Source organism: Anas acuta, chromosome 17 (genome assembly GCF_963932015.1).
Source record: "Anas acuta chromosome 17, bAnaAcu1.1, whole genome shotgun sequence".
NCBI lineage: Eukaryota > Metazoa > Chordata > Aves > Anseriformes > Anatidae > Anas > Anas acuta.
Genome location: NC_088995.1, coordinates 1,513,825 through 1,530,535, shown reverse-complemented (window position 1 = coordinate 1,530,535; position 16,711 = coordinate 1,513,825). Strand labels below are relative to the sequence as shown.

General features: G+C 42.3%; 1 protein-coding gene across 4 annotated transcripts in view; it reads left to right on the top strand.

Moving 5' to 3' along the window:
- The window catches only part of MYO1H (myosin IH), a 34,010-nt gene that overhangs the window by 5,176 nt on the left and 12,123 nt on the right, over positions 1-16,711 (top strand). For all 4 annotated transcript variants that reach the window (XR_011088557.1, XM_068654089.1, XM_068654087.1 and 1 more), the window contains exons 2-14: positions 8,915-9,073; positions 9,619-9,734; positions 10,515-10,713; positions 11,166-11,246; positions 11,679-11,858; positions 12,188-12,286; positions 12,613-12,726; positions 13,020-13,091; positions 13,780-13,899; positions 14,229-14,296; positions 14,712-14,817; positions 15,462-15,542; positions 16,314-16,405. Coding sequence is in view for 3 of the 4 variants with exons in the window: in XM_068654089.1 (XP_068510190.1) it covers positions 8,915-9,073; positions 9,619-9,734; positions 10,515-10,713; positions 11,166-11,246; positions 11,679-11,858; positions 12,188-12,286; positions 12,613-12,726; positions 13,020-13,091; positions 13,780-13,899; positions 14,229-14,296; positions 14,712-14,817; positions 15,462-15,542; positions 16,314-16,405 (1,487 nt within the window). In the remaining variant the exon portion in view is untranslated. The remainder of the gene's footprint in view (positions 1-8,914; positions 9,074-9,618; positions 9,735-10,514; positions 10,714-11,165; positions 11,247-11,678; positions 11,859-12,187; positions 12,287-12,612; positions 12,727-13,019; positions 13,092-13,779; positions 13,900-14,228; positions 14,297-14,711; positions 14,818-15,461; positions 15,543-16,313; positions 16,406-16,711) is intronic.

Genomic DNA, 16,711 nt, shown 5'->3' with positions numbered 1-16,711 from the left:
CTGGCTTTTGTTACAGGATGATGAGACAAAAAGCTTGGTTTGGATGGCAATTTGTTGTCCCAGGCATTGCTCAGCTTCCCTGCTTTCAGATTCTACACTGATTTGTCACCTCTTGAGAGATGTGATTGTACAGGCCAAGATCTCTTTGCTTTCAGATGTCCAAAGGGTTTTATAATTGGGGATTGTGTTAAAATGCGTCTATAGGAGAAGTGATGTCAATGTTTATTTCAACTATGGCCTTCTTGCTGTGTCCAAAATTATGTGTTTGCATTCAGTTTTCCCCTAGTTCTTTTCTGAAGACTTGCCCATCTAATGTCACAACCACTTGCTAAATGCCATGATGGTGTATTCATTTTTTAAAATAAAACAGGACTGCAGCACTGAGTGATCACGAGGTTTTGGCTATTTTATTTATTTTTTTTTTCCCATCTGGAATTCTATCCTAAGAGTGAAGATAAAAATTGATTAGACCTCCAATTTGCTTCTCAAACTGGTTTTGACATATTTGCTAGTGGCTGCTGATAGTAAATTGCCTGTCTTTGTAGATTTCATTAGCCTTTTGAGCTATGGCTAGAAGTACTTAGTGAAATGGAGCACAGAAGGGCTGTCTGCAGCCCTGGGAGCAGTGTGCTCCTCATCACTCGCTGTTCAGACTACAGAAGGAAAAATTTGAGGTATGGGGCTTCTAGTAGTGGGGAAGAACATGACTTGCTTTTTTTTTGTGACTGTGAAAAGCCAAGTATTCAAAGTGTGAGAGGAGGAGAAGGTGCCTTTGGTTCCCAGGTGTCTGCACAGACCTGCAGCCCGGCCGGAGGGCCGGACCTCCTGCCTGCAGCACCACGCAGCTGAGGGAAGTCACTCCATCACTGTTCCTATGCTACGTAAATAATTCAGTGCTTGTTCTGAACAGCCAAACTCCTGACTGAGACCAAAACAAGCAATAATGGTAAATACAGAGTGCTGCAACCTAATCCAGGCAGCAAAGCTGCTTTTACATCTTCCTTGTAGTCAATTTTATCTTTTGAAAACTTTCCAGAAGTACCCTTATCCTACTACGTATTCTTTGTAGTTACTGAGGTCTGAGCTGGGCTCTGGTTTCCACAAAAGGCACCGTAGCAAGCAAGGCATCTCTTTCTGGTCATCTGCAAGACTTCTAAATACATCAGCTTACTGTTTAATGCTTCCCTGTGCCATACGGAGTGTCAGATGCTCGAGGACTGTCCTTGTCTTTCCAAAAGCTGAGTAAATCCACTCTTTCCCTCTTTCCAGAAATTTTAACTTTTGAATGTTAGCATTTCACCTGGAAACCCTGTGCTATGTTACCTAGGAAATACAGTTTATGGAGCTTCTCAGCAGTTTATGCTTTCTAATAATTTGTTCTGTTCTGCAAATAATATTCAGGATTCATTAAGGAGCTGCCTCCGGTCCAGCAGCAGTAGGTCCAAGAATGTCAGTGCTGAAGAAATCTCTGGCATTTTTATCTAAAAAGCCACCACAGAGATAGCACGCGGTTTTAACCGTTGGTCTTCTGTCCTAGCAGGATCTGTAGCTTGCTTTTTTACAGGCCTCCATTTCCCAAGTGAGGTGCCACTGCTGTTTCTTTCCTAGCCGATCAAGTTAGCGTGTCTGGGGCGAGCCAGCGGAATATCTGTTGAATGCAAAACAAGCTGATAAAGCAAAACCATCGTTTCTAGCAGCTTTGTGATGTTTTTGTCAATTTAAAGGTTCTGAAGAGGTGTTTTACGCTGTAAATCAGGTAGCCTTAATGCAGAGGAGCCTGCTGACAGTGCTGCAGCCTGGAAACACCGATGTTTGCTGGAATTGCTGAGGTGAAGTGGGCATTTTGGGGAGAGAAGGGCTGCTTCTACTAACCTGGCTGAGAGGAGCGGGATTGCTGGCAGCAACCCAAAATTCGAGCTGCTCATATTAACCCGACAGGCAATTGTTTTATTAAAGCTGACACGCTGAATGGGACTCTTTTTAATGATATTCTTTACCTGTCTCATTGTGTTAAAGTGGGGAAAGGACAAGGGGGGGGACGAGGAGAGCGCAGGCCGAGGGAGGGCGAGCGCTGGCAGGTGGAACCGGGTATCAGGGCCGGTTTCATGTATTGAGCCGCCCAGCTTAGCCGATGTAGACCGCATAACAAGAAAGAGTTGCTAAGAACAAATCTCTATTGTTCCTTGTCATCTTTAAATGAGTGTCAAAGTAGGCAGGGGGGCTTTGACCGTTAACCGCACAATTTAGCCTGCCCGTTGTGTCCAGCAGCCCCCACCTCCTTGGAGTTTCTCAGATTAGAAAAGAAGGCCTCAGTCCCTTATAAATGGGCCAACTCTTCTCCTTTGTGTGCAGACTGCCCAGTGTGAAATCTGCAGTGACGTTAAATGTTTTCTAATGAATAATTACTGAAAGGAAATGGAGGAATATATGTGTAATGGATTGTAGCGCATTAAAATGTTTTATTTTGCGCACAAAAATGTTGTCCTTCACAAGCACCACGATTGTTTCAGAAAGCCTTTTGTGGGGGTTTGATTCTCAATGGATTATCTGTGAGCTCTTACATTTCAAATAGAAATCAAAAGGGTCCTTTGGCAAACTAATGTTTTTCAAAATGGCAGCCATGAAGCCCATTTAGTATTTAAAGTTTGGGTTTTAAAGAAATGTTTGAACTCTAGAGATTTTCTCACTTTTTTCTTTCTTTTGATTTATGAAAGTGAAGTAGTTCACCTCGACCTCTCTTCTATTGAGAAAGACAGACAGTCACCCTTTAACAAGTCTATAGTAGGCTATTCCCTGGATACAGACAAGGGGCCTTAAGAATTGTTGGCGTTTCCCTAGGCTGTTGATTAACCTTAAAACCCTCTTACTCTGTATTCTTTTGAAAAGAAATTAGGTTACAATGTGTAATTTTTTCCACAGTATAATTGTATTTATGAATTCTGCTACCTTGAAAAGTGTGTACAGTAGCTCAAGATGTCCTGAGTGCTGCCTCACAGACCCGCAGCATCACTCTTCTGCACTGCCTCTGTGTTTTCAGGCACAGCTGATGTGCGATGCTTCAATTTCTGTATAAATGTGGAAGAGGCTTCCTGGGATATAGGGGCTGGTCTAACTGAAATGTCTAAAAAATAATAAAAGTAATAGTCTTGGGCTTTTTTTTTTTTTTTTTTTTTATGGTTATGCTGCAATCAGACAGACGTAGCACGGTCACTTGATACAGATCTGATCTGTGTTAATTGGTTTTACGTGCAATTCTGGTTTATCTGAAAATTACTCTGAACGGATTAATTTTTATGAGCCACACCAAAGCTTCCACAGTAGGAGGGAAGCATTTCCCTGTCACCCTGGGCTTGCCATTATTCCAGGGCAGTAATGCACTGCTTCAAGCCTTATTGTCAGGTAGTACTGGCTCCTTGATGGCCACTGAACCCAAATTCCCTTTGGGGAAGGCAGGATGGGGTCTGGGCTCCTCTCGGAGCAGATGCTGTGCAGGCAGCTGTGTGCAGCCCCATGGCATGCTGTAATCCTGACCTGCAGGGTGCTGCCAGGGTCGAGGGAGGGCACACGATTGCCAGGGCCCGTCCTCACCCTCCTGCTGACCTTGCCAACTGGGCAAGCAGGCTGTGCTTTCCGCAGTGCCTTGCAGAATGTCTTTCATTTTCTTTTTTTTTTAACTGCTTTTTATGATCAAGCTCTGTCACTGCGTTTCTGGACAGCCTCTTCGGAGAGCCTTTGGTGGAGGAAGGTGGAGCGCAGCCTCAGGAGTTTCCCTGGTGTAATCCTTGCAGTGCCTCTGTACCATTTGGAGGAGCCTTAATGAGCAAATTCCTGTTGAGCACAAGGGGTGCAGGCCTGGGTCAAGGAGCGCTGCCCGTTGCAGTGAGTGAGTATTTCCAAAACAGAGCGCTGACGTTTCTGAAGGAATCTGTTAGCAGTGCTGCTTCAAGCTCATCTGTCTTGGGCAGACTCGAGACTCATTTCTATTTTAAATCAGATGGCTCCAGAGATGCCTGCTTACAGCGCTGCATTCTTGTGGCGTGAGTTGTATTTGCTTAGATCTCAAGGGTGTAACAACAGAAGAACAGGCAAAAAGGTCATAAATGTTTGGCATCACAATAGATTTTCTAGAATGCCAGCTGGAAACAGAGTTGAACAAATAGACCGAAGTGTGCCTTAGGATCAGTGTGTCCAGCATGAAATAAGGCTCTGATTTTTGGTGGGGGTGGGAAGCTTTATTGCAGACGGTAACACAAGCGTGCTCCTGTCAGTAAGATTTATCTTTCTCTGTTAGCAAAAACTGATTCCGCTGGGAAATGGATAGCTTTAAATAAACTGTCTGTTAAACAGGTGTCTTTCCACTTGTCTATTAGAAATATAAATGATTGAGATTTTAAATTTTAAGTCTTGAACATTCCTGTTATAATCAGCATTTACTAGCTGAGGACAAATCAGGAATGTTTTTGCCTTGCTCAGCTCCCCAGATCTTACTGTTCACCTTTTTCCTCAATGGCTCTGAGCCATCAGGTAAGTTATTTAATTTCTTAATGTTACTGTAAGAGACCAGGCAGAGATTCTGTGGTTCAGGAAGGGTCCTTCCACTTCTGTAGACCCTTAAGTTGCTCTGAGTTCCTTTTGAAGGACACCTTCGTTATTTGGTGAGGTTGGACTTGGGCGTGAAGCTTCTCAAATACAGAGCTGTTACAGGATTGTGGTTGAACAGAAGCAAGAGGTCACCCTCGCGGCTACTTGAGGATCACTGGCTGCACAAATGGAGGGATTTTATTCTGCTGACCATTGCTTATGCAGAGGAATAATCATGGGGAGATGCTTGTTGATGTATTTTACAGGCAGGTGGAAGAGAAGGGAATAAGCTGGCATCGTGTGACAGTCTGCAGTGATCACAGTCCTGGCTGAAAAGTCCTTTTGGGGTGGCACGGTGGGGGGAACCTGCCTGATGCACGTGAAAAAGGGGGAAACCTGTAGAAACTTCGGACAACAAATTAAAATGGGTTTCGTAGTGACCTCTAGTGGGGAGCTAAGCCGGGAGGTGCTGGAAGGGGAACGAGCCGGGGGTGGTGTGTTTTGTACCTGGCTTTGCCCAAATTAACCATCAGAAGGCTGCAGTCCATGGCTTTGCCTCCAAACTCAGACTTCTGCCTCTTGACAGTACCTTACAGTACCATTTGGTGAGATTTGAAGCATAAACCTCATCACAGCTTGAGTGCTGCCAGCTTGTTAGATAATTCATTAAGCAGCGAGGGTGTTAGGATCTGTGCCCAAGGAGGAAGGCGAGCAGCCAGCGGACACACGATCCCGGGTATCAGTGGGCCTTACCTTCAGCCCGTTAACTCTTCATGGAAGAAGAGCATTTTGGAGAAGGAGTTGGCAGGAGATGGCACACTGCAGCTTGGGTGGCAGAGGTAAAGCGGGAAGGAGGCACGTGGGAAGGACTAAGACTTCTGAATTTTAGGGCGGTGTTAAAGAAATTCAGCATCTTGGGCAGGTCGGGATGGCTCGGGGTGAGCAGCGGAGTCCTGAGAAGATTTTCTGCTGTTGTGGTGGGAATTGGGGTCCTTGTTGTGGATGGACCCGGTAAATCTAGAGTTTGGTGGCTTGTGTGACCCTTCGCTAGAGATACGGGTGCTTGCCTGACCGAATGGGTATGAGGACACTTGGAAGATGCTCTGGGACAGATGTTGCCCATCTGAAGCTCTGAACTCTTTTTGTGTTTGCATGGGTAGCACGTAGCATGGTGTGTTTCCTCAGTGCTCCCAAAATAACAGGGGCATCGTAACTGGTCCTCTTCTTCCCCTGTACATTGAGCTCTTCAGTTCTATGCCAATCAAAGAAACAACAAAATTAACTTAATCTGCTTTAAAACTAAGGTCTGAGCCTCTGGCAAAGATAAGTAAGAATTTTGCAAATTTTGCTTGGTTTTCTTTTTCTTTTTTTTTTTTTTTTTCTTTTTTTCTTTAATAACTATTCCTTGTCAGGACTTGTTTCTTTGTTAAAAATTGGTACAAACTTTGTCAAACAAACTACTCTGTTGCTCCTGACCTTGTTTTAGCTCCTACTAAAGAGCTGCACATCTCATTAATCTGTTTTGATACACTTCAGCTCCTGATAGTTCTCAGCGTGGATAGACGAATCCCTGTGTGAAACAAAAAACCCTTCACTGTAGTTAGGGATAGGTTTCCTAGTAGAGTTTGCACTTCAGTAGGCAAGAAAGAACTTTTGATGCTTACAGCTAAGTGATGAGGAAAGGAAAATAATCCTTTAAAAAGAGCAGTCAGCAGTGTCTTGCTGGTGTAATGCGCACCGATGAGTCCTGCCGAGGTATCTGTTACTGGTGATAACACCAGGTAAGCACAAAACTTCCAAAAGTCTGTTTGGGAAGGGGAGGGGGGACACACAACAGGTGCTAAGTAGTGCTTGTGATAATAAAATTGTCTGACCTCAGCGACAACAGAATGCTCAGAAAATCTGAGCACAAAATCACCCAGAAAAGAGTGTGGGATTTTTGTTGAAGAGGGAGCAGTGTCACTTACCAATTAACATATGAGTGAAAGAATTAGGTTAAGGAAACCTGATCAGCTAGATAGCTGCTGTGGTTTCAGCCTTGTTCTTTCACGTTTCTGAGCTTGGAAAGAAGGTAAAATTCTCTTGTTCAGTTTGTCCTGGGTGCTTGCTCAGAAGAACAAATCCACCTAAAGTGCCAGCAGGCATTGTGCAGGGCATCGTCCTAACAAAATGGTAAACTCTAACCTTGTCAGGCAGCCGCTGTGCTATGACCAAATCGGAGTGAAAAAGTGAGTATCAACAGTTCAAAGGTAAAAATAAGGGAAGTAGTTTTGGCTTTGATACTGTTTGTTCCATAATTCCTTAGGTGAAACTTAGTTTAGAGTGTTCTGTTTAGAAATCTTTGCTTGGCCTGGTCTGAGGTATCTGTAGGGGAAGGAGGGTTTCAGAGCATTCTTATTTCGATTAAAACTGTACATATATTTTGAAAGCATTGAAGCTGTTCAAGTATTCTTTTTGCTAGCAATAATTGTGTCACAAAAATCAAGTAGCTTCTTACTCAGACTGCCAGAAGTAGCTTGCAATAGTAACTCCCAGGTGACAGAAAGCAATGTTGGAGAAAGGTAAGAGGCTTCATATGCTGTAAGCCCTAAAAGAGGTAGTGTGGGATACTCCAGATGAGAGTGCTCCTCCTGTATGTCACATTAATATCCAGCAGTTGGGTAAAAATGTCTGGATGGGTCTAATTCAGGACATAATGGCTTTGGTGTCCTGGTCTGGTACTAGTGGCTGCTGACTAATGTGCCAAGCATGCCACATGTGCTTTCATCGCTTACTGGAGATACTGGGAGTACAGAAGGCTTATGCTGCAGCAGTCAGGCTTATGCCTCTGTTTTAAAAATGGATTTGCAATTAAATTCATAATGCTTATGCGCTGAAATTTTGTGTCTAAATAGAAGTGTCCCAAGTGCTGTCATCTTCCACCAGTGCTGTGCAGGGTTATGCTGAAAGCCTACATCCAAAGTCAGGGCTTGCCAAAAGTTAGCAGAAACATTTTACATCATGCCGTCTCTGTCTTTTAATGCGTGTTCAAAATCTTATGCACTATCTTCTTGAGCAGTGGAGCAGCAAAAAAAAAAAAAAAAAAAATCCAATGTCATGAAGGGCAATATGAGAATAGCAAATGTGCTGGGCTCATGTGCACGCTTCTGGATCCGAGGAACTGCTGTGTGTGTTCAGCTGAGGGTTACTCAGCCTGTTTCTCTTACTTAATTTACAAAGCCCAGGAACTCTAAAAGGTAAGTTGCACAAAATATTAACTGCATTTCTGTCATAAGGAGAGTATTTATTTTATGCCATAGAGCAGGAATTATTCTATGAACTGTGTAATCTGTCTTTAAAAAAATACATTATTACTATAGAATGAAGTATATCCCATTTGCCTGTTTGCTAACATGAGATTATCAGCTTGGTTTAATTAAAAACAACAAATATAGAATTAATTTGTATAGCTTTTGAAACAAGAGCTTGATCCACAGCAATATTTTCAATATAAAGTCAAATTTCATGATAAAGAATTGGAAGGGGAGCATGCAAAGGGATTATGTTTGGTCACTGATATCCTTTCTGCATATTTCAGCTTTTTGAGAAGCAGGTTTTGGGTGCTAATGAAGATTTAGCTGTTTATTCTTTTTATTCTAAATACTTTTTAGAATTTTATTTTATTCTAAATCAATGTTTGATTACTTTTATCAAATCAGCGGACTGGCTTTTCACATCACAGATCTCTCGCTGGTGTGTGGAGACACCTGCTGCCCAAATCTGAAAGCTGACTGATCTGCTCCTGGAACCCATTTGTAATAATGAAGTGGTCTTGTTCAGTGTTTTGTAGGATTCATCTTTTCAGTTAGAGGTCTAGAAAAATGACACCTTTTCAGGAGATTCTCAGTTTCATAGTTATATCTGTGTACGTTTTTTATCTGTGTAAAGTAGTTTCTACACCACCAGCAAATACGAAATCTTCCACTGTTCCCTGCCAACTTTGTGCTTGCAGCTGCTTTGTCTAGACTGAGTTAACGAAGTGTCCCCGATCATACTCAGATCTCTGGAGCTCGGTTTGTTTCAGACAACTGCTCTAATAGTGAGGGCTTCCTGGAGGCTTTGGTCTTCCTCTCTGATCACAGCAATGGATCTCTGACTTCCTGACCGTAAAGAAATTAGAGCGCACACTTGTCTGGCATGAAATTGCTATTTTTGGGAAAAAGGTGTTAAGAACACCTTGCTGTTACCTGTGCAAGCTTGATTTGGCCCTGCAGTATGGGGAAGGACTTAACTGACCTCTAGGATCCCTGCCAGCTGTCTCCTAAGCCCGTATCACACCTCCTTTGTGTTGCAGAAAGAAGAGGTGGAAGATAATACTGATGCAAACATGGAAGGGGCTTTGATAGCCCGGGACAGAGTTGGGGTGCAGGACTTTGTGCTTCTGGACTCCCACACCAGTGAGACCTCCTTCCTGAACAATCTTCGCAAGCGGTACCAAGAGAACCTCATCTATGTAAGTACGTGGTCTAGTGTGAGTGTTGGCCATGTGGATTCATGCAGCCTGTAGTAGGTTGAAGAGGTTGTAGTAGGGTGGGTGTGTGTATAGCCCACCTAGATAGGATGTAAGCTGACGCTGCAGGGGCAGAAGAACTATCAATACAGAGAACACTGAGCACACTCTTCCAGCTTTGGTTTCATTGAGCAGAGAGACAACAAACCTTGTTAGGTGTTGGTAGTACCCAACTGAGTGGTAATGTAAGGCTCTAAGCTTGCTTTATCATTGAACTCCACCATCAGCGGGGTAGGTTTTGGAAGTTTAGTGTTGGCTTTGAGGTTTGGAAATGGTAAAGCCAGTAGATGAGGGTTTTCTGTTTGTTTGTTTGTTTTTTTGTGGGGGGGGAGAAGGGAGGTGGTTGTGTTTTTTTTTTTTTCCAATTCTGTGCCATCCTTTTCAGTTGTTTTTACGTAATGTGCTGCTGTACTTGACTCTTCTTTCAGGAGCTGTCATTCTAGTGCTGGTACAGATTTCCTACCTGTGTGTGGTCTTTCTCCCTGCAGACATATATTGGTACTCTTCTTGTGTCTGTCAACCCTTACAAAGAGCTGGATATCTACACAGTGACACAGATGCAGCTTTATCGAGGGGTGAACTTCTTTGAACTGCCACCACATCTGTAAGTAGGACCCATAAAACTTCAGCTTATATTAACACATTGGATTTCCCCTGTGATGCTGTGTACTAGCAACAAGGATATATCTATCCAGGTGTCACTAGGTCTGGTGGATGCTGATATTTTCATCTTTCAGTAGGTAAGGTTGAATTTGTTTCTGTCTTTTAGCTGACTGAGAATAAAAGGGGAACAGAAAGACTGCAGAAGTGATTGGGGGGAACTGTAGGAGACGAGGGACTGAGATAGTCCTGTGTGTGCCTTCAAGACTAGTGTAATGCTCCTGTATGGCCTCTCCTTGGGCTTGCCAGGAGGGGGAGGAAATCTGAAATTCAGAATTCTCAGCCAGAATTTTGTTGGTGTTTGGAAGTTGTCAGGTGATTTGAGTTGGTTGGGTTTTGTTTTTGTTTTTCCTCTTTCTTTGCTAATTAGCATATGCAATGAAGCCTCTACTACTGGTTATTTTTGTATCTGTCTCTATAAGCAGAAGTTGGGATTTTCCCTCTACTGGAATCAAAACTCTGCTTTAGAAGAGGGAGTCTTCACTGCCTGTAAACTACATTCAGTATAAATACATGTAGCCTGTTTAAATCCTACAGCAACAGTGGAAGAAGAACAAGCCTTTTCTGTCCCTCAGAGACTGTTTTCACTGTGAGATTCTAGGTTGTAGACTTTTGTTTTGAGCTCTGCTTTCCCATCACATCCAATGCCTGTGATGTTAACTGAGGAGTACACACCTTTCTGATGGATGCTTCATCTCTGGGTATTTTTGTGATCCTTGTTCAGATATGCCATAGCTGACAATGCCTACCGGGTGATGTGCAGTGAATACAACAACCATTTCATCCTCATCTCTGGGGAGAGTGGAGCTGGAAAGACAGAGGCTTCCAAGAAGATCTTGCAATACTATGCAGTAACCTGTCCAACTACAGAGCAGCTGCAGATCGTCCGTGATCGTCTGCTACTGTCCAATCCTGTTCTGGAGGTAAAAACTAAATGGGCATAACGAAAAGAGTTGTTGATGGCCTCACTCCACAAGACTTTCATGCCTGCCTATACACTTGCATCCAGGAACAGCCTCTTTAGAGCACAATGTCTGAGAAAATGCTTAGGATTTAATGTCATTTAATATTTAGAAATTTTAAACTCGGTTTAATACTGGAGAATAGCTGAAACTGGGAGTATGAAGAAACTGTACACCATACAAGAGTTCCTTGTGGCTTCAGTTACAGGTTACACTAGAAAGAGACATAATTTGTTTAGCTGAGTTCCAATTAAAGCTATGGAATACATTAGTTCATGTTTCTTTAATCCCTCTAGATTCTGTAGTGAGCCTCAGCTGATGCAGCAAACCTTTGTAACTGGAACTCTGTCCTATTTTGAGTGTCAGGTTCTCGATAAGATGAGAAGTGACTCGATTTATCTATTTATCCATAGGCTTTTGGAAATGCAAAAACTCTGCGTAATGACAACTCAAGTAGATTTGGGAAATACATGGATATCCAATTTGATTTTAAGGTGAGAACAAACTTAATGGACCGCTATTAAAGCAAGCTGTATCAGTGAAGCTCTTGGACACTTACCAGGCAGCAGAGGATTTATTAAGGCTTACTAGCACTGCAGATTTCTGACCTTATTTTTACAGGTCATGCATTTTGTAAGTAAGGCGACTAGTTATATATCCTGAAAGCTTCCTACATTACTGGCAATGCTGCTGGTACTCAGTGGGAACTTATATATATATTGTGAAGCATAAGTTGCACTAGAAGGAGAGAAAACTCTTTACATACAGCTTGTACTGCTGTTGGATACTAATTCTTAAACAGAAAAAACAGGTAAGTAACAGCAGTAACATGCATCTCCTGATTCTTCCTCCTACGTGTGGATAAACAGCCATCTCAGTGATGTTACTTAGCTTCTGGTGTTGACCTGACTGCTTTGTTCTGCTAGGGAGCTCCGGTAGGAGGGCACATCCTCAGTTACCTGATTGAGAAATCCCGAGTTGTCCATCAAAACCACGGAGAGAGGAATTTCCATATTTTCTACCAGTTATTAGAGGGCGGAGACAAGGATCTTCTCTGTTGGCTTGGGCTGGAGCGCAACCCCCAGAAGTATGCTTATCTTATACAGGTCAGTGAGAATTTCTCTCTCTCACACTTCTGGAATTGTAGGGATCTCCAAATGCAGCTTCCTTAACTCACCAAGACGGTGCTCTGCAAACCACTGAGAACATCTCGCTGTGTGTCATGTTAGGATGAAACTCAGAGGCAAATTGCTTGCAAACATCAGCTTTTGTAGCAGGGACTGTTCTGGCTGTGATAGCCTCAGGGTGCAGACTGCATCTATACAAGCTGAAGAAAAGTGGAAATGAAAATATTGTGGCCAGGCTGTGTTTGTTGTTGACGATAAAATTGCTTTACCAACAAATTTTACTAATTCATCTTTCTCTTAATGTGTAGGGTCGATGTGCCAAAGTGTTTTCTATTAACGACAAGAATGACTGGAAAATAGTCCGCAAAGCTTTTTCTATCATTGACTTTACTGAGAAAGATTTAGAGGTAAGGAAATTAAAAGGGAATGAGCACAATAAAGTGAATCCGATGTAAGCAGTGTGGTGTTCCCTTTGAAAGTGATGGAGGCAGTCCTGCTTGGGAGATGTGTTAAAGATGGAACAGGACATCTTTTTCAAGGGGTGAGGAGGAGGAGGGTGGACTGGGTGAGTAGGGAACATTATTGCTTGGTACAGTGTGATATCTGAAACAGATTGTCTGACTCACCTCCTTCAGCCTAGCCATACTCTGTTTATGAACATGTGCAGAGAAAATTAGTACCATTCATGACACTCTGGCAACCTGTTTTCTAATGGTGTATTTCTCTGTATTAGCATCTCTTTGGAATTGTTGCTAGTGTCCTGCACCTGGGGAACATTCAGTTTGAGGAAGATAGCAACGGGCATGCCATCATTCGCAATGGCACTCAGATCAAATGGATCTCAAAGGTATCTTTCGCTTCCCAGGTAGTGCTAGTATTACAAGTGGTATGAAGAAAGACTTAACCGTGCTGTTTCTTTCTCTCTTTGTGTCTGTTCCCCAAAGCAGACAGACAGCTATATAAATACCCAGGTCTTGCTATAAATGATCTCAAACTGTAGGACTGTAGCCCCCCCTCCTTTTTTTTCCCCCAGCACAGTGTGTGAACACTTGAAGGGGGGAGGATGACACATCAATCACACAATGCTGTTTCAGCAATCTCCTGTTGGCCATGCTGAGAGCAGTATTTATTCCTCTACAGCTGCTAGGTGTCCACTTGTCCATTCTGCAAGAAGCTCTCACCCATCGGAAGATCGAAGCCCGATCCGAAGAGGTACGGGGTAGTGCTGTGTAACCCTAGCAGCTGGGAGCCACTGCAGCTAGTGGTAGTGACAGATAAGGAGCTCTGTTCTCAGCAGTGTTACAGTAAAAACAGATAATGTTGGCTGTCCTTCTCACCCATGTTTCCTTTCTGTTCTAGTCTGAGACTTTAACATTAGGAATATATATATATTTATATATATATTCATTTATTTATGAATTTTACTGCTGAATGAAGTAGTAACTACTAATAAGCTAGGAACAGACATGCAAGCAGTGTGTATGTGAGCCAATTTCCTTTTGTTTTGTCCCTGAAGTGCTTCTTGGGAAACCAGACAGCATAAATAAAATAAAGCTCTGATATAAAGTGTTCTTTGAGCATTTTGTACAAAGTTTAATAAAATAAAACTAAAAAAAAATCAAAATACTCTTCCTCACATTTCTATATTTAGTATTCTCTGAAATGTAGTATCTCACAGTCCTGCTGGCATGTGGAGATGTACCAGACTGAAATAATTGAAATAATTTTAATAGTAAATAAAGATCTAAGTAGTCACAGTTCGGATATACTGTAGCTCAATGTTCAGCTTGCAACAACTGCTGATTCTCCAAGCCAGAAGCGTGAACTGGTTTTGCAGAAGTTTGCTCTTGTTATTGTATTATCGTGTTATTTATTGTATCTGGCAAACCTTTATTTTTAGGTCCTAAGCCCATTGAATGTGGATCTGGCATTCTATGCTCGGGATGCAGTTGCAAAGGCAATTTATGGACGGACTTTCACTTGGCTAGTCAACAAAATTAATGGCTCTCTAGCCAACAAGGTTAGTAACTGGTCTAGTGTCCACCCTAACACTGAGTACAGTTCTTCCAGTGGGGCCCTACAGCGCTCATTGCCAAATATCTTGGGCACTTTGTAATTGATGTAGAGGCATCCCACAGCTCTAAGCTGGAAAACTGTTTAGCGAAGTGTGGAAGGCAGTGTGTTAAATAGTTTTAACACTTAACTACCTGCTTTGATGTGGCCACCCCATTGGTGTGTGACATGAAGCTCTGAAAGTGAAAGTTTAAAATTTACATGAAAAAAGGAACATGAAATCATGCAAGGAGGAAGCATCAGCTAAACAACAGTTGCAAATGGTGTCTTTAACAGGATTCAACTCAGAAAACAGTTATTGGCCTTCTGGATATCTATGGTTTTGAAGTGCTGGACACAAACAGGTAACAACAGTTCCTGAGACCTGGGGTAATTTGTCCTAGTGGCAGGAGCATGTGCTGAGTGCTACAGGGCTTCTTGAGCACAGTCTTGTCCCAGCAAAAACACGCTACAGGTGTCTGCAAATGCTCTGGATTAGCTGATCCCTCTAGTAAAAGCTTTAGCTAAGTCTGCTTGCCCTGATTTAAGCCATTGGTGTAACACTGTAAAAAGAATATATGCAGTATTTATTTATTTTAGGTGGAAGATTTAAGGCTTTAAAAACTACAGGCATGTTAAAAAGTAGCTTTCTAAAGTCAAAGTTCTGTTTTTCCTAATCACTGCAGACTGTTTGACTGGGAAATAGTAGGTTGTGGTGTGAGAAATAAGATTGTATTCATGAAATAATTAAAAACTAATTCTCACTTAACAACTCTGAAGCTTTGAGCAGTTCTGCATTAATTACTGCAATGAGAAACTCCAGCAGCTGTTGATTGAGATGACCTTGAAAGCAGAGCAGGAGGAGTATGAACTGGAAGGGATAGAGGTAATTTATTATTCCCCCACCCCTCTTATTCCTTTGAACAGCCGTTACACAGAACGCTTTTGATCATCAATGAAGAAGGCATCTTGCTTTCTTTAATTGCCATGTTTCCTTCTGCCTACATGGAACACTATCCTTTTTGTGTATTTATATACTAATTTTAAATACTTCTCCTAAATGTATTCTGCTTCAGCGTATACCTGTCATTCTTTCACCCAGGAGAAGATTCACAAATCTGGACAGTTCATCTGTGCATTCGTCATGTGAGATGTGTAGGATAGCCATGGATCCCATTCTGTAACCATTTTTGCAGTGTAATTCAGCCTAGACTTAATTTGCATCACCTATGAAAGGAGTAGGACAGTCCCCAAAACTCAGAAGGTTAACAGGCACAATATCCTTGTAGAAATGAACTCCACAGTGCGAGACATTGAAAGAGGGAGCGCACTAATGTAGATAAGAGAGGATTGTCTAGGCTGCTGAGAACAGGAAGACTGTGATGTAGGGGGAATGGGTTGCTGGGCTTGGTTCTAATTTGCTATACTGATCTTCAGTGGGATCAGAGCCTGGCCCTAAAGAACTTAAAAATTGCTGGGAAAAGACTTCCCTCCCTATAAACCTTTTATTTTTTCTCCTTTTATTTCCAGTGGGAACCAATTCCATATTTTAACAATAAGATCATCTGTGACTTGGTTGAGCAGAAGCATAAAGGAATAATCTCCATTCTGGTGAGAACAGAGTTTGTGCTACTTAAATTATCGTGCCTGCCTGTGCTCTATTGTAATGGTTCATAATAACTTTTTTTTTTCTAATTATGTGATGGTTCTGCATTATTCAGAACCTAACGAATAGCCAGATTTTGTATTCAGAGACCCTGAAGACTAGGGTAGAATATCTGCTTGTTAAAAAAAGTGTGGATTTTAAAAGAACTATGCTGCTTCCACAGCAACTTTCTCAGCAGGATAAGAGACCTAGATCTCTCTCTCTCTCTCTTTCTCCTACCTGAAGCCAGCTATCCAGACTCTTATAAACGTGAAGGACAATTCATCCCATCTGTGTGCTTATGTGACTTGCTAGCCTTGATGCCTGATGTTTCAGAAGGGCTCAGGCAGGCAGGAAGAATGTGAACTGCCTTCCTCCTCCTGAGCTCCTGGTCTTGCTCTTGTTTACTTTCCCTTCTGTTGTTACTGCTCCTAAACTGCTGATCTGAAGGAGCCACCCTTTGTGCCTTCATAGGGATGGCAGGAGAAATAGGAGAGGCTGAAGGGAACTCTCCCTGGAGTTTTTCATGAGGATCGTATTTTGCAATACCAAGAAACCTTTTTAATTTCAATTAATTGTGCAGTTCCACATGGAAGAGACTTGAACACACAAGTTTCTCTGATGATACTTTTTTGAATGCAAACACTAATTAGTAAGAAATCTAGTAAGCTTCCTGTGGACTCATATAGCCAAGCTTGAGGTGGAATTAACATTCGATCTGTTGCCTGCTGCTTCAGGATGAAGAGTGCTTACGACCCGGTGAAGCAACTGATTTGAGCTTCTTAGAAAAGCTGGAAGAGAAAGTAGGAGATCATGCCCACTTTGTGACGTATGCATTTATGCTTTGTATCTTACCACAAAGGGAACTCTTTCCATCTCTCACCCATAACAGAGCACTGGGGAGGGAACAGTTTTGCTTTGTTGGAGAAGATCAAGCAGCCTGTCCATTGTCTCCCACTGTAATGCCCTACCTGGTAGGGTATGATCTTTTAATCTTGCTTCATTCCATGTTTGCATGTACTGCATTAAAAAATAACAATAATAATTAAAAAAAAAAAAAAAAAAGACCAATCTTGTGGATATTAAATTAGTTTGTCCCAAGCTGACTTCAGGGAAAGCTGAAGGTATTGTGAAG